General features: G+C 39.5%; 1 protein-coding gene and 2 non-coding genes across 3 annotated transcripts in view; 1 reads left to right on the top strand and 2 right to left on the bottom strand.

Moving 5' to 3' along the window:
• Positions 1–19,290, top strand: part of MPP4 (MAGUK p55 scaffold protein 4) — a 41,173-nt gene extending 21,883 nt beyond the window's left edge. Inside the window, exons 13-21 of the mRNA XM_024981291.2 lie at positions 793–813; positions 4,746–4,760; positions 5,880–5,921; positions 6,724–6,894; positions 8,644–8,724; positions 12,759–12,852; positions 13,231–13,339; positions 14,644–14,778; positions 18,744–19,290. Of these exons, the coding sequence (XP_024837059.2) occupies positions 793–813; positions 4,746–4,760; positions 5,880–5,921; positions 6,724–6,894; positions 8,644–8,724; positions 12,759–12,852; positions 13,231–13,339; positions 14,644–14,778; positions 18,744–18,935 (860 nt within the window). The 3' untranslated portion in view covers positions 18,936–19,290. The remainder of the gene's footprint in view (positions 1–792; positions 814–4,745; positions 4,761–5,879; positions 5,922–6,723; positions 6,895–8,643; positions 8,725–12,758; positions 12,853–13,230; positions 13,340–14,643; positions 14,779–18,743) is intronic.
• Positions 1,818–1,889, bottom strand: TRNAC-GCA (transfer RNA cysteine (anticodon GCA)). Its single transcript has one exon. It is a non-coding gene; the product is annotated as a tRNA-Cys (tRNA).
• Positions 16,519–16,622, bottom strand: LOC112443617 (U6 spliceosomal RNA). Its single transcript, XR_003032023.1, has one exon. It is a non-coding gene; the product is annotated as a U6 spliceosomal RNA (small nuclear RNA).
• Positions 19,291–19,983: the final 693 nt, after the last annotated feature.

Here is a 19,983-nt window from a genome sequence, read left to right as displayed (position 1 = left end):
TACTTAAAATTGTATCTTTGGAGATGATTCCATCATAATACATAAAGAGCCTCCTCATATTTTTTTAAACAGCTTATTGATTAGGTAAGTTGTTGTGCATTTATATAATCACTTACTGGTAGACATTTGAATTATGTCTAATATTTTCTATTATAAACAATTTCATACATGAGTAGACCATAGATGTAGCATCACCAGATTCAAGGATGTATTAGTAATATTGCTATATATTTCAAATTGCTCTGCATATAAATTCTAGCTTCTCAATGCTTAATGTCTCTTTAAAACACTAACAATAATCATTTTAACTGATGAGGCATTATCTCAGGTATTTTTCAGTCACCTAAACAACCCTAACCTGTCAAGCTATTTGTCTGCTTCTTCCCCTCATCCTGCTCCCTTTGCTTATGGACCTCCAAAGCTTCAGGCAGGCCTCTAGCAGCAAAGCTGTGTACCATCCAACCAGATATTGGAGTTTACCATGACATTCCACCTTTCCCTTCCCTCTGAGTCTCTTTTTGATCTTATTTATCCTTTTCTATCTTATGATTTTATTTATTTTAAGCTCCTGCTTGTATCCCTTCTTGTCATCACAGCCCAGCTGCGTATATATCTCATTTAAAGCTTTATTGCCACAGACACACCCCTGAGTTGGCCTTGGGTTAGGAAAAGCATTTTAAAAGTGTTGTGTGTGCAGAAACACAGGGTCAGGGAATTAGACTGTTGAACTATAGACTTGCTATGGATAGTAACATAACTACACTTCTGTTTTGCCTCATGGAAAAACGACAGATGAAGAAACATTTGAATCTGGTAAGTAAGATGTGAATATTTGGTACTGGTTTATAAATGTGTTATCCAAATTTTGGTATACGTTAAACACTTTTTAAGGATGTGAAGAAATACGTCAGCGGTATGGTTGTGAGATATTGTAAACTTCACCTTAAGAGGCGCTGTTCATTAGGGACATTTTGGAACCCTCTGGGAGCACTGTTTTGGTTTTCATATTGATTGGGGGGCACTACTGGCCTTCAACTGCTGGGAGTTGGGGATGCCAGTTGAGCTGCCAAGTGTGGGACCATCCTACACCAACTCCTGAATGGACAAAACTCATTACAAATCTGAGTAAGTAATTCTTTAATACACAATAGTGATGTAAGGTTTCACAAGATGTAACATGAAAAGCTCATTGGTTTAGAAGAGTGTCATTATGGAGACAGATATTTATACAGAATAAAGACATTTATTTTGCAAGTGTTGAATAATTTATTCCACACATTCTGTCTAATCTATATTGATAGAAAATACACTGAAAAGTGAGGTATTTATACTAAATCAATTCTTTTCTTTTTCTTTAACATGTTATTGTCATTATTGATGACACATGGTTTCATCCAGTATCTGGTCCTCAAAGTACTGTTGACCTCGTTAGTAAAAAAAAATAAATCCCACAGAGTATTTAGGCACTGGCAACCTTTGGGAGCGTGTTAACCTTACTCACCCTCTTCTAGTGTATGATGTCTCATTTTCTTCACTTCATCAGTCTATAATTACTTTGGCATACATTACATCTACTTCATTTATGTCAAGTTCCCCCTTTCCCATATACATAAATGAATCTAATCTGTTACTATTTATCAGAACATGTTTTTTTTCTAATGTCCACTTGTTACTTTGTTCCTGTATTTTTCTCTACTTCATATTAGGACTATTTTCTGATCTTCTTACTTCCTTTAAAGCCAGGCTTCTTCAGTATAGATAGGTGTAAGCATCATAAGAGTACCAGAGTGGGTTGCCATTTCCTTCTCTAGGGGATCTTCCCTACCCAGGGATCGAACCTGGGTCTCCTGCATTGCAGGCAGATTCTTTACCAACTGAGCCACTAGGGAAGCCCTCAATATAGACAGGTATAGGCATCTAATAGTTTCTCTTGTTTAATAGAGAAGTCATTCCCAAAATATATACTTTTTTAAAATACAGACTTTTAAAATATAAATCGCTTCCTTTTACTTTCTTTATATTCCAGTTAGAGCATTGCACAACCCATTCCAGTATTCTTGCCTGGAGAATCCCACGGACAGAGGAGCCTGGCAGGCTATAGTCCTTAGGATCTCAAAGAGTTGGACACGGCTGAAGTGACAGCACACACGCATGCAGAGCATTGCACTGGTTTTTAAAAGTTATATGTGTTAGATTATATCTATGGATTTCACTTTATAAGAGTAGAGAGATTGCTGTATATATATTAGTTATAAAAGAGATAGCATTGAGGCAGATGGAGCTGGGAAACTACTCACCTAAATTCTCCGAAATTATTTACCATTTATATTCTTTCTAAATTTCCTGTTTTCAATTAGATAATTGGCCTGTTAGGGGTGATTTAATGATCTACACTTGGTTCAGTGTTTGGGATTGGTTTAATGCTTAATTCCTCTGGATTATAGTCATCCTTCTTTGTTCTGTTCAACTGGTCATTTTGCTGGAGACACTCTGCATGCCAAAGTTGCAGCTTAGGCTTAGAGGTACTTGAGACATCTGTGAGAGGAAAGGCAGTGTTGCAGTGGTCAAAGCCATGGACTGGAGGCAGAATGTCCAAGCGTGAATTCTGGCCCATTACTCACTAACTGGGAGGCTCCTCTGTCACTTAACCTCTCTGCCCGTCAGGTTATTGTTGTTATTGTTCAGTAGCTAAGTCATGTCCAACTCTTTGCGACCCCATGGACTGTAGCATGTCAGGCTCCTCTGTCCTCCACTATCTCCAAAAGTTTGCTCAGATTCATGTCCATTGAGTTGGTGATGCCATCTAACTATCTCATCCTCTGTTGCCCTCTTCTCCTTTTGCCTTCCATCTTTCCAGGCATCAAGGTCTTTTCTAATAAGTTGGCTCTTCACATCAAGTGGCCAAAGTATTGGAGTTTCAGCTTTGGCAACAGTCCTTCCAACTGTTTAGGACTGATTTCCTTTAGGATTGACTGATTTGATCTCCTTTCAATCCAAGGGACTCTCAAGAGTCTTCTCCAACACCAAGGCTCAAAAGCATTAATTCTTTGGCACTCAGCCTTCTTTATGGTCCAACTCTCACATCTGTACCATGACTACTGAAAAACCATAGTTTTGACTAGATGGACCTTTGTCAGTAAAGTAATGTCTCTGCTTTTTAATATGCTGTCATAGTTTTTCTTCCAAGGAGCAAGTATCTTTTAATTTCATGGTTGCAGTCACTGTCTGCAGTGATTTTGGAGCCCAAGAAAATAAAATCTGTCACTGCTTACACTTTTTCCCTATTTGCCATGAAGTGATGGGACTGGATGCCATGATCTTAGTTTTTTAAATGTTGAGTTTTAAGCTAGTTTTTCACTCTCCACTTTCACCCTCATCAAGAAACTCTTTAGTTTTTCATTTTGTGGCATTAGAGTGGTAACATCTATATATCTGAGGTTGTTGATATTTCTCCCAGCAATCTTGATTCCAGCTTGTGATTCATCCAGCCCAGCATTTCACATGATGTACTCTGCATATAAGTTAAATAAGCAGGGTGACAATATACAGCTTTGACATACTCCTTTCCCAATTTTGAACCAGTCCATTGTTCCATGTCTGGTTCTAACTGTTGCTTCTTGACCCACATTATAGGTTTCTCAAGAGACAGGTAAGGTGATCTGGTATTCCCATCTCTTTAAGAATTTTCCACAGTTTATCCTTCAGGTGCCCCATGTCTAAAGTGGGAAAAATTATATATATAAAACATGCTTAGAACATAAGTGCATGAGGGTTAGCCAGCATTATTACAAAGAAATATAGGGGCAGTCAGCAGTTCGTTCTCTGATAGAACTGCAGAGGAAAGCGTGCAGCTGCCCTTAGTTACGGTAGAGCGCTCCTTCTGGACTCCTCATGGTTGAAAGCATGAGAACTCTCAAGTACATTCTGAATCCTCCTCACTTAGGAGCTCAATTAAGGAACAATTGGCTTGAGGCTGGCATTTTTTTCTAAGATGCTCAATTCTGTTCCTTGAGCACTTAACGGGCAGTTAAGTTTCTTAAGTTTTATCCCCAACTTGTCTCTGAATGAAGTATGATGTGACCTCTTTGAATACCTCTGGATGGTATAGTCTAATTAGGAATTCAATTTACATACACACACACTCTCTCTCTCTCCCCGCTACCAAAAACAAACAAACAAAAACAGGGATGATAGATGTTTCAAGACATCTAGAAAACAAAGAAAAGAGTATGCTCTGTGTTTAGTTACACCTATCTTCAAGGGGCCAACTGGAGGTGGAATATGTAACTGGGCCTGGGATGGGTAAGGAATGAGGATGGTGTGGCTCAAGGCTGCCAGTGCCCCTTCCACCACTTCCTCCACATCACAGGGTTGCAGGCAGATGGCCTCTGGCAGAGACAGGGAGAGAAGGCTCACATTAGTTGACTTCCTATAATTTCTCTCTTTCAATCCCCATCTGTGCCAGCCGGGTAGAGGGAAGTCTGCATGGATAGAGGGCCTTTGAGGAGAGTTGAGATAAGCAGCTTTCAGGAAGTTAGAGTCTGCTGGGCAGCAGACACAGGTCCAGTGAGTTTCTGAGTCTAGTTTGTGTGCTGTTCATCTTGCCCAGCTTACAACTCTCTCTAAGGGTAACACGAATGCCTCACTTGTGTCATTTGTTTGTTATTTGTCTTCAGTTTGCCAACTTGATCTCCTCAAAGGCTTAACTTTTTCATGTCTGTTTCTTAACTTACCAAAATATCCAGAGGAACTTTCAGAAGGTAACTATTCATTTTTATGTCCTTGGTATACCAAATAGAGCTGTTTGAGATCTTTCAAACATGCCTCAACATGAATACTTCACTGGAAGTGTTTTAAGATATGATATTTTAAGGATGAAATCAATGACGAGACATTCAATGTCATAGAAAATATATTTAAATGAACAATGAAAGTACTCTTATGACTATATCCCTAAGTAAACATTTTCTTTTAAACTTATTGCCAATTTTCAGTTAGAAAAATGTGCTTTCTTACCAGAAGATGGAGTTGATACTTGTGTGTTTTCTTTATATTTTAAAATGTGTGTTTAAACACAAAAGTTAAGAAAGATTTATGTCATTTCATTCTATGAATAAATGCTCTTTCTATATTATTTCAATGATCAGAACAGAGTTGTATAAGTGAAAAGGAATACGTTAGTAAGAAGTAATTTCAAATGACAGTTTTATAACATTTTTCCCCATAGTTTTCGATAATTTTTCTGAGACCCCAGTGGAAGCAGAGACAGAAGTTTAAAATAGCTCTAGATGTTACTACTAGGCACAGTTTTCCACTCTTTTGTCTCTCAGAGTCAGAAAGAATTTGCATCTATAAAGCAAATACTAATTTTCTACAGAATGAACCATTTTATAAGGGAAAAAATAACAACCCATTTCTAACAAAGAAATTAATTATTGGGTCTACAGAACGCCATATCTAGGAGTTAAAGCCAAAACCAGTTTGTATGTTTCTTTTTTAAAAAATCAGTTTTCCTTGGGAACATTTAAAAATGTATACCCAAATATGTGTTTTCACTATGACTCAGTATTTCTTATAATTTTAAAGAAGCCTATAATAGATTTTTGTTCCAACTATACTAGACAGAATATATGCAGTGTGTTGCTAAATTTCTGGAGCATGTCTCTATATAGTTTAGTGCATGTGATAAAATGGAAAGTGCTTGGGACAGTTTTCAATAAGCTGCCAAGGACAAATTCAGCTGTGCTGCCATCTACTGAAATAGTGTCGCTTGAAGATTTAAAGATTTATTTATTTAAAGATTTATTTCATGTACCTCTTCTAAGTAAACTTCTCTTTCTCCTTCACATATTCTGTTCCTGCCATTTGCTGTGTTCCAGACAAGGAGGAATTTGTTGGCTATGGTCAGAAGTTCTATATTGGTAGGTAATGATTAATAACAGGTGGCTCTTTGTCACTTGCTAAGTTATATTCATACCATAATGGATAAGCCTGGCTCTTCTGAAAGCTTCTTTTGCTGATGGGTGTTCTCAAACTATTTTCTCTGTTTTTGTTTTTTTTTTTTAATTAGTCAGTGGCCCCATTTTTTAATTTTAAAAGCTCCCAGATGATTCCAGTATGCAGCCAGGCCTAGGGACCAACATTCTGCTTTCCAGACCCTGCAGCCTTTCTGTTGCTTCCTATCTTCTACCTTCAGACACACATAGTCAACTCTTTCCGGGACTTCCCTGGAGGTCCCTCGGTTAAGACTCTGCCCTTCCCCTGTAGGGGGTCGTGTGTTCCATCCCTGTTCCGAGAACTAACTGCTATTGCTACTGCTACTGCTAAGTCGCTTCAGTCGTGTCCGACTCTGTGCGATCCCATAGACGGCAGCCCACCAGGCTTCCCCGTCCCTAGGACCCTCCAGGCAAGGACACTGGAGTGGGTTGCCATTTCCATCTCCAATGCATGAAAGTGAAAAGTGAAAGTGAAGTCGCTCAGTCGTGTCCGACTCCTAGCGACCCCATGGACTGCAGCCCACCAGGCTCCTCCGTCCATGGGATTTTCCAGGCAAGAGTACTGGAGTGGGGTGCCATTGCCTTCTCCGAGGAGAACTAAGGTCCCACATAAAAAAATAAAATGAACTCTTTCGAATCACAGTCGGCGCCTGTTTCTCCAGGCCAGACGCAGGAAGCGAGTTCCCCTGCCCTGGATCTCACTGTCCCTCCGTTTCCACCCTGGCAGCGGGTTTCCGCCGCAGCATGCGCTTGTGCCGCCGCAGGGCCCACCGAAGCCAGCTGCGCGCCCAGGGGTGCAGCGCCAGCAGCTGCGCCGGCGCGGTGGGCGCCCCGTACGAGGAGGTGGTGAGATACCAGCGACGCCCCACGGACAAGCACCGCCTCATCGTGCTCGTGGGTATGTCCCGAGGGCAGTCTCCCCATCCCCGGCGAGGTTCCCCTGCCTTCAGTAGTCTTGCATTGGGTGTAGTAGTAAAAGTAGGACTCTGTGAGCCTGCATATTTTAAAAAAAAAAGACGAAACCGTTTTTTTAATGTGTGTTTATAAGTATAACGTTATTAATTATACTTTTAATGTCTACAGTTGAATGTGGTATGTCAAGGTGTATATGAATCTGTGTAACAACAAGGTGTGATATGATGAGGTCATAACTTAAGATTTTTTTTTTGTCCTGTTTCGAATTTCTTTTATTTTTATTTCTTTTTAATTTTTTTTTAAATTTTATTTTTAAACTTTACATAATTGTATTAGTTTTGCCAAATATCGAAATGAATCCGCCACAGGTATATATGTGTTCCCCATCCTGAACCCTCCTCCCTCCTCCCTCCCCATACCATCCCTCTGGGTCGTCCCAGTGCACTAGCCCCAAGCATCCAGTATCGTGCATCGAACCTGGACTGGTATCTTGTTTCAAACATGATATTTTACATGTTTCAATGCCATTCTCCCAAATCTTCCCACCCTCTCCCTCTCCCACAGAGTCCATAAGATTGTTCTATACATCAGTGCTTTTAGAAGCATGGATGAGATGTTTCCCATCCCCCCCCACCCCCCCACCACATCATTAGTCTATATTAGGAATAAAAATGCTTAAGATCCATTTCCCTAAAAAGTGTGTAACTGTCTCCTTTAGGAGAGTTTCTAAAACACTTCTGGGCTGTATCTTTGTTGATAAAGAACAGGGCAAATATAGCGCTGGGATGACCTGCGTTGTGACCCAGATGTCTACAAAGCTGGTCCCTGCCATAGGAGTTGTTCAGTCACTCAGTTGTGTCCACCTCTTTGTGACCTCATGGACTGCAGCACGCCAGGTTTCCCTGTCTTTCACCAACTCCTGGAGCTTGCTCAAACTCACGTCCATTGAATCAGTGATGCCATCCCACCATCTCTTTCTCTGTGGTCCCCTTCTCCTCCTGCCTTCAGTAGTAGTAACTTACTCTTACTGCCATCTTCTCTGTGTATTCCAGTTGTGGTGAAGGCAGGCCCCTTTGAAGCAGAACAACATACCTCACAGCCAGGACCAGCTACAGAATTTTCAGGACACAGCAAAATAAAAATCCTTTTTTTTTTTTGAATCCCTTATTCAAAAATGAAGACTATATATGTGGCAAAAGAAGAGCATCAAGCCAAGTGCAGCAGCTAAGTGTGGGCTTGTGGCTTGCACAGTTGGAAGCCAGCCCTGCCTTCACTTGCACATGGGGGTGTTGACTTCTCCACTTGTGGTCAGGGATGTGTCCCTGCATTCTATCATTGTGGAAGCCGGTTTCTGGGTTGTGCTTCATGGGAACTTCATGGGAAGAGGAAAGGCAGCGTGTCTCAAATGATCTGACACGAGGCTAGAGACTTCTCAGAGTAGCCAACATTAGGCAAAGTGTTCCGGGGTGCCACATTCCTGCAATTCCCTACTTCTTTTCTGAAAGTGGGGGTTACTCCACAGGTCATCAGGTGGAGAAGTGTGGGTTACTCCATCAGGGAAATTCCCAAGAATTTTCCAGTTATTTCAATTCATGAGAATGGAAGTTATGTTATTTTCCCTGCAAAAACATGTGCTCTCAAGTGTCTTCAGGGAAAGGATCAAAGTGATGGTTTTACCACATACCTCTGCTTATCCACTTCTAATAATTTCCATATGTGATGTTTTGTTTAGGACCTTCTGGTGTTGGAGTAAATGAACTGAGAAGACAACTTATTGAACTTAATCCTAACCGTTTTCAAAGTGCCGTGCCACGTATGTTTATCTTTCATAGTGGTTCATACTGGAGTAAGATTTTCTTTTTACAGATGCAAAAAGATTTTCAGATGTACTGATCCCAACTATGTTATACCATCTTTGTTGTAAGAATGTAAGACACAGATAGTCCTCAGCATTTCTAACTAAGCTTATTTTAATAGAGGAAATTGACTTACTAGCATGTAGCTAGCTAGCTAGGCTTTTGAAAAGTGACTCTTTTTTTCCATTGCTTAGCAATCATATGCATAACCTTTTAGGAAAACTAAATATTTAATAATAATGGCTAGCATTCATTCAATATTTACAATCCTCCTGGCAGTGTGCTTGGCTCTTTGAATGCTTTATCATATTTTTTATTTTAATATATGAACTGCTGCTGCTGCTAAGTCACTTCAGTCGTGTCTGACTCTGTGCGACCCCGTAGACGGCAGCCCACCAGGCTCCGCCGTCCCTGGAATTCTCCAGGCAAGAACACTGGAGTGGGTTGCCATTTCCTTCTCCAATGCATGAAAGTGAAAAGTGAAAGTGAAGTCGCTCAGTCTTGTCCGACTCTTTGCGACCCCATGGACTGCAGCCTACCAGGCTTCTCTGTCCATAGGATTTTCCAGACAAAAGTACTGGAGTGGGGTGCCATTGCCTTCTCCATAATATATGCACATATAATTTTAAATCAACTATACACAGGCAAGCCTGGTGTGCTGCAGTTCATGGGGTCTCAAAGAGTTGGACACAACTTAGAGACTGAACAAGAACAATAACTATTATACCATCCAAGGTGAAGGAGCATGTGGATGTGGGTGCTTCCCCTTTACCTCAGAGCAAGAGAGAAGAAGTTAGGAAAACCACTTAAAGAGCCTAATATGTGTTTTGTGCTATTTGGGAGACACAGAAGACTGGAATCAGAATTATATCTGAAATATCTAAAGCATGAGAGTTTAGAAGAGTGGCCAAAGGCTGTTTGGGCAGGTAGCTGCCATTTTAGAGTCTATCACTGCAAAAGAGTTGTGATTTTTTTTTTTTTCCCCAAAGACCAGATCTGGGTGGATAATGTGGAAGAAAGTCTGCCTGGGGTTGTCTTGGTTCCTGCCCAAGAGGAAGATCAAACGTGAAGCCCCGGTTACCTGAGGGTGTGGAAGAAGTCACAAATGACTAGGTGGAATAGAGATGGATTTGAGATACCCAGTAGTGGTGGTAGAGGGGTAGGCTTTGCAAAATAGTCCACTGAATCCTCTGGGAGATTAAGAGCCAGATTTAAACATCTGCTAAGTCTAAAAGGGGAGAAGGCAATGGCACCCTACTCCAGTACTCTTGCCTGGAAAATCCCACGGGCAGAGGAGCCTGGTAGGCTGCAGTCCATGGGGTCGCAAAGAGTCGGACAAGACTGAGCGACTTCACTTTCACTTTTCACTTTCATGCATTGGAGAAGGAAATGGCAACCCACTCCGGTGTTCTTGCCTGGAGAATCCCAGGGACGGGGGAGCCTGGTGGGCTGCCGTCTATGGGGTCACACAGAGTCGGACACGACTGAAGTGACTTAGCAGCAGCAGCAGCAGCAAGTCTAAAAAGAGCCATGAGAAGCCAGCATCAGCATCAATTAAATAAGAGTTTTCCTGCCCTGCTTGTTCCTCCTCTCTCTCTGCACTTAGGCTTGGAGAGTTATAAAACTGGAGGAGGAGCAGCAGGAATGCAATGAAAGGGAAGAGAAGAGAATCAAGCTCCCTTTCCTGATTTCTGACTTCTCTGATGTCAGGCTTCCCTTGGTGTAGCAAGTCTGAGCCAGCTGTGGGGAGAAGAAGCCTGAAATATAAATAAAGTTCATAATTTTGAGTATTACATGGAAACAGAGTTTTAATTATTGAGACGGAGTTTCAGGCATAAATAATATTGAACCTTTCTTAAAAAACAAACAAACAAACAAATCTAAGAGTAATCAGACGAATTTGAGAATTCTATCCAGGGCCAAACAAATGAACTTGTTTTATGATCACATCCTATAAGTTGTGCTTTCCAAGTACTGTTTACCTATGTAAGAATGGGCACTACAAAGCAAAAACTAATAAAGAAATCACCACTTACAATAACCTGGATAAAAATAAAATGCCCACAAAATGTAGAATTGTATGTTGTCTGGATAACCATCATTCAAAATGGGAATATGTTGCCCATACTTTGCTCTTTAAATTGAGTGAACAGTTTTAAGCTCAGAATGAACGCCTCAAGTTATGCACCAATTCACAGACCTTAGCCTACCATATATAACATAGTAGGATAGAAGCCAAGGAGAAGGGCTGATCTTAGGCTGATAGTAATATAATTTTCTATCACCTGAGAACTAGATTTTTTTTCAGTACAAAGGTATAGGAGGGTAGCATAACTGTAGGAACTCTGAGGATCTAAAGAGAGGCTTGAATAAAGAAAAAAATTTTGGTTTTTGAACTTCTTGAAATGTTCAGTTAATTCAGTTCAGTCGCTCAGTCATGTCCGACTCTTTGCAACCCAATGGACTGCAGCACGCCAGGCCTCCTTGTCCATTGCCAACTCCCAGACTTTACTCAAATTGACATCCATTGAGTCGGTGATGCCATCCAACCATCTCATCCTGTTGTCCCCTTCTCTTCCTGCCTTCAATCTTTCCCAGAATCAGGGTCTTTTCAAATGAGTCAGTTCTTCGCATCAAGTGGCCAAAGTATTGTATCTTGAAACGTTGGGAACTCCTTTTATCATTTAGGGTCTATTTCAAGTTCCTTTTTGGTTATTTCCATGTGTTGGTATCATCAGATGTTGATCTATTTCATCTTTAAACTTTATCAAATGTAAATACAAATTTTTTATGAATAAGGAGAATTTATTGTAATGCAGGTTAGGGAACCAGCAGCTTTATAGTTTATACAGGTCACAGAGCTGGAACCATGTCTTATTCATCTTTGTGTTCTAAGAAATTAACATGATAGCTGGAATATAGGCACTCAGTATATGCTAGTTGAATAAATGGGTAAGCAGACAAGAATCACTTTTAGGTAGTCAGTGAACTCCTTGTTCTATACTAGGTACTATTTAGGTTGAAGATCTATGAACAAAGTGGTTGTATCAAAGAATCAGATTGAATCTAGACTCTACCAATCTTTTCTTTCTGGAGATCCCTAAAACTGATCACCAGCTTACTTGGATGTTAATGCATCTGAGCAAGACTACAGAGTGTCAGGGGCTTTATTTCAAATCTGACAGAATCTGCTGTGGTAGAAGAGATTAGTTTGGGAGTCAGGACACCTAGGTGCTTGTTTACAACTTTGTTTTTCATTAATTTTATTCACATGAGCAAGTTAGTTACTCTCTAAAATCTTTAGTTACTTATCAGTAAACTACAAATAACAGCATTTCACCTAGCTAGGAATATGAAGGATGAAATGAGATCTTGGGAGATGCATTATCTAAACATAAGATATTGCTGGTTTTGCTACCTGAGGGCCTTTAGGCACCTTGTGTGTGCGTGCTCAGTCACTAAGTCATGTCTGACTCTTTGTGACCCCATGGACAATAGCCCACCAGGCTTTTCTGTCCATGGGATATTCCAGTTAAGAATACTGGAGTAGGTTGACATTTCCTCTTCCAGGGGATCTTCCCAACTCAGGGACTGAGCCCATGTCTCCTGTGTCTCCTGCATTGCAGGTGGATTCTTTACCATTGAGCCACCTGGGAAGCCCTTAGGCACCATAGGGCTCACATATAACTTACCACTTCCTGTCCTGAAGTAACAGCAAGAGTTCCTTTAGAGCCTCTTTATCTTGGTTTAAATACGATACATTCTGGTCTAGTCTACACCACAAACACTTAACAAAGGCTTATGATTAGCTCATTTTGATATGGGAACTTCTACTTTCTTATCACCAATCAGGCTCCCTTTTTTGTTCTAGCATTTGATCTATCTGCTTATGTATTAATTATTTTGATCATCTTTATCCAAATGTATATGGGTAATAAGTCCAAACATTTTGTAGATTCTAAAGTCTTTTAAAAATTCCCTATTTTGACAGATACTACTCGTTCCAAAAAGAGTTATGAAATGGATGGTCGTGAGTATCACTATGTGTCAAAGGAAACATTTGAAAGCCTCATGTACAGTCACAGGTAAGCTAGACATTCAGAATCTGATTCTCCCCTCTCGTTGTTTTATACTTAAAATAGATCTCTTATTTTCATGCTTTGTCCAAAACTTCTGGGATACATTTTTTTTATTCTGAAAAATTAAGAAAATGTATACTGATTTACTAGTACACTAACTCATTGAGTTTGGAGAAGGAGCTGAACTGAGTTGCAAATTTCAGAGAATTTGGAGTACTTAAGTCTTAGATCTCCTAATATGTATTTTTCCTGTTGAATATCCACTAATTCATTTATCAAGATCCACATATTTTACTCTCTTCTGTTGGAATTTATCTCTATGTTATTGCTAATAATATTTTACCTGTACAAACAGTTCTTGTTTTCTTTATCTCACCCTTGCAGAATGCTCGAGTATGGTGAGTACAAAGGCCACTTGTATGGCACCAGTGTGGATGCGGTTCAAGCAGTCCTTGATGATGGAAAGATCTGTGTTATGGACCTAGAGCCTCAGGTGGGTCTATGGTGGAATATTTCCCATCTCCCCAAAGTAATGAATGCATGTCATCCATTTTTTGCACATGCTTTAAGCTGTAGTTGAGCCACTTTATTCTGTTAGGATAAGACTACTTCCCATATATAAGGACCAGGATGTTACTTGAAAAATCAATTGTCATTATTTTGTCCTTTTAGTTGGAGGGAAAAAAAATCTAGTTTCTCAGACCTGTCCCCCACCCCCCCCAAAAAAAAAACCAACAGCAACAACAGAAAATAAAATAAAAAATTTAAAAAAACAAAAAAACAAAGCGAAAAGCCCCCAGAAATGAGCAGACAGCCATAAAGAAAACTGAGGATCTTTAAAAAAAAAAAACAACTGAGAATCTTGCTTTGCCTTTGGTTACAAAGGCATCAAGGTAACTTCTTGTGGAGGGAATAAAATGTTGCTTTATGCAAGGAGATGAGGTTCCCATGTTATCATATCAATAGCTGTCTCCCTGAGACCATGTGTGGAATAGAGCAGGAGTGAGTGAGTTAAAGTGAGATACAGAACATACAATGTGTTGTCGAAATTTTTATAAACCTTGTGTTTATGTTTTCTGTCAGTTCAGTTCAGTTCAGTTGCTCAGTCGTGTCCGACTCTGCAACCCCATGAATCGCAGCACGCCAGGCCTCCCTGTCCATCACCAACTCCATGTTTTCTGTAGTCATGTAAAAATATTACCTTGTATGCTAATCAGAGGACGAGAGAGTTGTTCTCGCTTGGGCTGAAGCTGTGGTCAGCACGAAGATGTCAGGGGAAAGAGAAGTGAGGGAGCTGACTGGCCTTGGGAGTCTGTCTTTGTCTTTTGCCCGTGAGATCAGGTGTAGAATCCTATTCTCAGGTTTCAATAACGGTGTCATGGCTAGTAAGAGGAAGAGCCAGGATTTCAACTTAATTTTGATTCCAGAACTCCATCTCTTAATTATTAAAATGTTTTTTAGAGTTGAGGACTTGGGAGCACATGAGAATATACTCTGGCTAAAAATAACTGCTAATTTCTGGTCTTAGAAATTTTGAGAACATTCATGTTGACTCTAGAAAATTAGGACTTATGTTTTTAGATCCTCAATTTAATATTCTCTTGAGATATTTCAGCTACTAGGGCTTCTTTTTTTCTCATTTTCTTTTTCATTATTGTTTTCCCCAAACTTTACTTCTTATTTTGTAGAGCTGATTAACAATGTTGTGGTAGTTTCAGATGGACAACGAAGGCACTCAGCCATACATATACATGTAAGGACTTCTGTTTTAAATGTGCATTTAATTTTTCTGTGTAGGGTATTCAAGTGGCTCGAACCCAAGAACTGAAGCCCTATGTCATATTTATAAAGCCATCTAACATGAGTTGTATGAAACGATCTCGGAAAAATGCCAAGATTATTACAGACTACTTTGTGGACATGAAGTTCAAGGTAAGATACAGAGGAGATAGATGAGTATATTGTTTTTTTTCCCCAGTCAAAAAAATTACTGTATTATTCCACAGTATCCCTATGTTAAGGAATGTAATTTTTGTTTCTAATGATTACTACCCTTATGAATTATCCTTATTGAATATCATTTATAGATATTAAAATAAAGTTTAATAACTACTCTTATTTTTCTTCTCTTTTTGGGTCTAGCTTTAAAAGGCCCTCAAGTCACAATTTGCAAAACCACACAGAAATTGCGTGTGTGTACTTAAAATGGATTATTTATTTTGCAAAATATTTGAATTTACTTTAAAATACATACAGATGGCTAACACATGAAAAGATGGTCAACATTACTCATTATCAGAGAAATGCAAATCAAAACCACAATGAGGTACCATTTCACGCCAGTCAGAATGGCTGCTATCCAAAAGTCTAGAAGCAATAAATGCTGGAGAGGGTGTGGAGAAAAGGGAACCCTCTTACACTGTTGGTGGGAATGCAAACTAGTACAGCCACTATGGAGAACAGTGAGGACAGTGTGGAACAGTTTTCCTTAAAAAACTGGAAATAGAACTGCCATATGACCCAGCAATACCACTGCTGGGCATACACACCTAGGAAACCAGAATTGAGACACATGTATCCCAGTGTTCATCGCAGCACTGTTTATAATAGCCAGGACATGGAAGCAACCTAGATGTCCATCAGCAGATGAATGGATAAGAAAGCTGTGGTACATATACACAATGGAGTATTACTCAGCCATTAAAAAGAATACATTTGAATCAGTTCTAATGAGGTGGATGAAACTGGAGCCTATTATACAGAGTGAAGTAAGCCAGAAAGAAAAACACCAATACAGTATACTAACGCATATATATGGAATTTAGAAAGATGGTAACGATAACCCTATATAAGAGACAGCAAAAGAGACACAGATGTATAGAACAGTCTTTTGGACTCTATGGGAGAGGGCAAGCGTGGGATGATTTGGGAGAATGGCATTGACACATATATGTTATCATATGTGAAATGGATCACCAGTCCAGGTTTGATGCATGAGACAGGGTGCTTGGGGGTGGTGCACTGGGATGACCCTGAGGGATGGGATGGGGAGGGAGGTGGGAGAGGGGTTCAGGATGGGGAACACATGTACCTCTGTGGTGGATTCATGTCAATGTATGGCAAAACCACTTCAATATAGTAAAGTAACTAGCCTCCGATTAAAATAAATAAATTTATATTAAAAAAAAGTAAACCTGAAAAAAATAAAATACTCTAATCGATTATATCATCTATTACATGAGATCTCTTTATAAATATATTAAAATATAAAAGATGTTTATTAATAATTATAGTAATAATAGAGGGGCCAGGCCAGGTGGGATTAATCAGTGATTTTTCCATAAATATATGTATATTTTTAATTAAATATACTTTAAATATTTTGAGTCATAACATACATTCAGTAAGGTGTATAAATCTTAAGTGTACAGTTCAAAGAATTTTTTATAGTGTGTATACACCCAGGTAACCATCATCTAGATCAAGACATTATATCCACTTGTGTGTGCATGCACACGCGTGCATGTGTGTGTGTATGTGGTGGGGTAAAAAGTATATAACATAAAACAAGACTTACCGTCTTACCCATTTTAAGTGTACAGTTAAGTAATGTTAATTCTGTTCATATTGTGAAGCAGATCTCCAGAACTTTTTAATCTTGTAAAACAAAATAAATATATGGATTACTTCATGAATTTGCATGTCATCCTTGAGTAGGGGCCATGCTAATCTCTACATCATTCCAATGTTAGTATATGTGTTGCTGAAGTGGGCATGAGGTATCTTTGTATTATCCTTTACCTCTCGTTATTTTTATCTTCGTTATTTTTTCAAAGGCTACTATATGGAAGTTTGATTCTCCAGTTTGCATTTCAAACAGTGGAGTCTATGGATATATTCTCTGAGTCTTAATTAAATTCTGTTCTCAGTTTTATGGCAATCTGAAAAGTTAACAAAATTGTTTCTAGGTCTTGTGTATGGTCACCTTGTAAAGGAGTACTGCCACAAGATCTCAGTGCCCATATTTATATTTGTATTTGTGACAAGTTGTACTAATTATTGTAGACAAATAAGAAAATAATAGCAATGAATTTAATGTATTATCGCCAAGTGAAGGCCAAATGATCTTGACTAAATGAAGTTTTCACAGCAGTAGAAATGCTCAAAATTCTCCAAGCCAGGCTTCAGCAATATGTGAACCGTGAACTTCCTGATGTTCAAGCTGGTTTTAGAAAAGGCAGAGGAACCAGAGATCAAATTGCCAACATCCACTGGATCATAGAAAAAGCAAGAGAGTTCCAGAAAAACATCTATTTCTGCTTTCTTGACTATGCCAAAGCCTTTGACTGTGGGGATCACAATAAACTGTGGACAATTCTGAAAGAGATGGGAATACTAGACCACCTGATCTGCCTCTTGAGAAATTTGTATGCAGGTCAGGAAGCAACAGTTAGAATTGGACATGGAACAACAGACTGGTTCCAAATAGGAAAAGGAGTTCGTCAAGGCTGTATATTGTCACCCTGTTTATTTAACTTATATGCAGAGTACATCATGAGAAACGCTGGACTGGAAGAAACACAAACTGGAATCAAGATTGCCAGAAGAAATATCAATAACCTCAGATATGCAGATGACACCACCCTTATGGCAGAAAGTGAAGTGGAACTAAAAAGCCTCTTGCTGAAAGTGAAAGTGGAGAGTGAAAAAGTTGGCTTAAAGCTCAACATTCAGAAAACTAAGATCATGGCATCCGGTCCCACCACTTCATGGGAAATAGATGGGGAAACAGTGGAAACAGTGTCAGACTTTATTTTTCTGGGCTCCAAAATCACTACAGATGGTGACTGCAGCCATGAAATTAAAAGACGCTCGCTCCTTGGAAGGAAAGTTATGTCCAACCTAGATAGCATATTCAAAAGCAGTGACATTACTTTGCCAACAAAGGTTCGTCTAGTCAAGGTTATGGTTTTTCCTGTGGTCATGTATGGATGTGAGAGTTGGACTGTGAAGAAGGCTGAGCGCTGAAGAATTGATGCTTTTGAACTGTGGTGTTGGAGAAGACTCTTGAGAGTCCCTTGGACTGCAAGGAGATCCAACCAGTCCATTCTGAAGGAGATCAGCCCTGGGATTTCTTTGGAAGGAATGATGCTAAAGTGGAAACTCCGGTACTTTGGCCACCTCATGTGAAGGGTTGACTCATTGGAAAAGACTGTGATGCTGGGAGGGATTGGGGGCAGGAGGAGAAGGGGACGACAGAGGATGAAATGGCTGGACGGCATCACTGACTCGATGGACGTGAGTCTGAGTGAACTCCAGGAGTTGGTGATGGACAGGGAGGCCTGGCGTGGTGCGATTCATGGGGTCGCAGAGTCAGACACGACTGAATGACTGATCTGATCTGATCTGATAAGTGAAGTCAGTCATCATGAAGAGTAATTTAGAAATGCCTCATTTGAAGACCCATGTCATAGCATCATGTTCAAAGTGGCCATTTGTGTCTACAAAATAATGTCATTCTTATCAGATTAATGTTCATTTGAAATTTATGTTTAATTTTTATTTATATTTAACTGATAAAATTTCTTTGGTTTTATGTTGTATGGGGTTTGAGAACTCCAAGTGTTTAGATAATAGAATAAGATAATTTAAGTCCAAATAGGAAGTTGAGAGGATTGGTTGTCTACAAACTATTAACTCAACTTTATGAAAACTTGATCTGGGAAAAATTAAGTAAGACTAAACACAAAAACATAAGTTTTGTGGTTTAGAGTGGAGAACATTTACATGACCTGTTTTTATAAACAGATACAGTTCTGAGTATAACAACATAACTGCCTATTATTTCTATTCATCTCATTAAGTTTGCTATTTGTATTTTTCTATTTTTCCTAAAGGATGAAGATCTACAAGAGATGGAGGATTTAGCCCAAAAAATGGAGACTCAGTTTGGCCAGTTTTTTGACCATGTGATTGTGAATGACAACTTGGAAGAGGCATGTGCCCAGTTGCTGTCTGCAGTTCAGAAGGCTCAGGAGGAGTCTCAGTGGGTACCAGCAACATGGGTTTCCTCTGATACAAAATCTTAAAGAGGCCTTCTGCTTAATACTGGAGTTTTAACAATGTTCACCTGTTCACTAGTGCTGGAAAAACAGCTATAATCTAAAACATCAGTGTCATATTTGCTCTATTATAATATGTGCAGCTGCAAAAGTGCTGCAGTTTGTTCATCTTATGTGAAAGAAATTTGTGTGGTTATGTAGAGTTATCTGTTTGGATTTCAGGGGGAAAAAATGTTTTCCTTTACCTTATATGCAGCAGTTGGTAGAGAACAATGTTAAGTCACAGAGTATGAGGACCTTTCATAGATTTCACGTGGCCTTTGTGTGATTCAGATAAAAAAGAGCTTTCCTAAATAAAATACGTTGTATTTAATTTCAGAAACTGTATTTTACCTTATGAAACTTGTTTTATAAACATGGATTTTTCAAAAAGTATGCAGTTTACCTGCAAGAAGGAAGGATTAATATACAAATCACCTCTAACACCAAAACTTACAGAAACAGCACTGCTCTCATTTTACACATTAAGCTACAAAGAAAAATTCTTCTTCTGATCAGGGCTGTAGCAATCATTAATTTTCCTAAAAGCCAGTATCTACATTTATGCCTAAATTAGGAAAGAGCAATGAAGAAAACAAGGGGATGAGGATGTTATTCCACGAACTCGGAGACTTCCAGTCGCTCTTCCTGCCCTTATATATGTTCACCTTCTGGATCTCTCCCTTGATGTTCAGTCACTCAGTCATGTGGACCCCATGGACAGCAGCCAGGTTCCCCTGTCCTTCACTATCTCCTGGAATTTCCTCAAACTCTTGTCCACTGAGTCGGTGATGCCATCCAACCATTATATCCTCTGTCGCCCCCTTCTGCCCTCAGTCTTTCCCAGGGTCTTTTCCAATGAGTCTGCTCTTGTCATAAGGTGGCCAAAGTATTGGAGCTTCCACTTCAGCATCAGTCCTTTCAATGAACTGATTTACTTTAGGACTGACTGGTTTGATCTTCTTGAAGTCCAAGGGACTCTCAAGAGTCTTCTTTAACACCATAGTTCAAAAGCATCAATTCTTTGGTGCTCAGC

Source organism: Bos taurus, chromosome 2 (genome assembly GCF_002263795.3).
Source record: "Bos taurus isolate L1 Dominette 01449 registration number 42190680 breed Hereford chromosome 2, ARS-UCD2.0, whole genome shotgun sequence".
Classification (NCBI taxonomy): Eukaryota; Metazoa; Chordata; class Mammalia; order Artiodactyla; family Bovidae; genus Bos; species Bos taurus.
The sequence above is the reverse complement of the archived record's forward strand: the minus strand, read 5'-3'. Positions and strand labels throughout refer to the sequence as shown.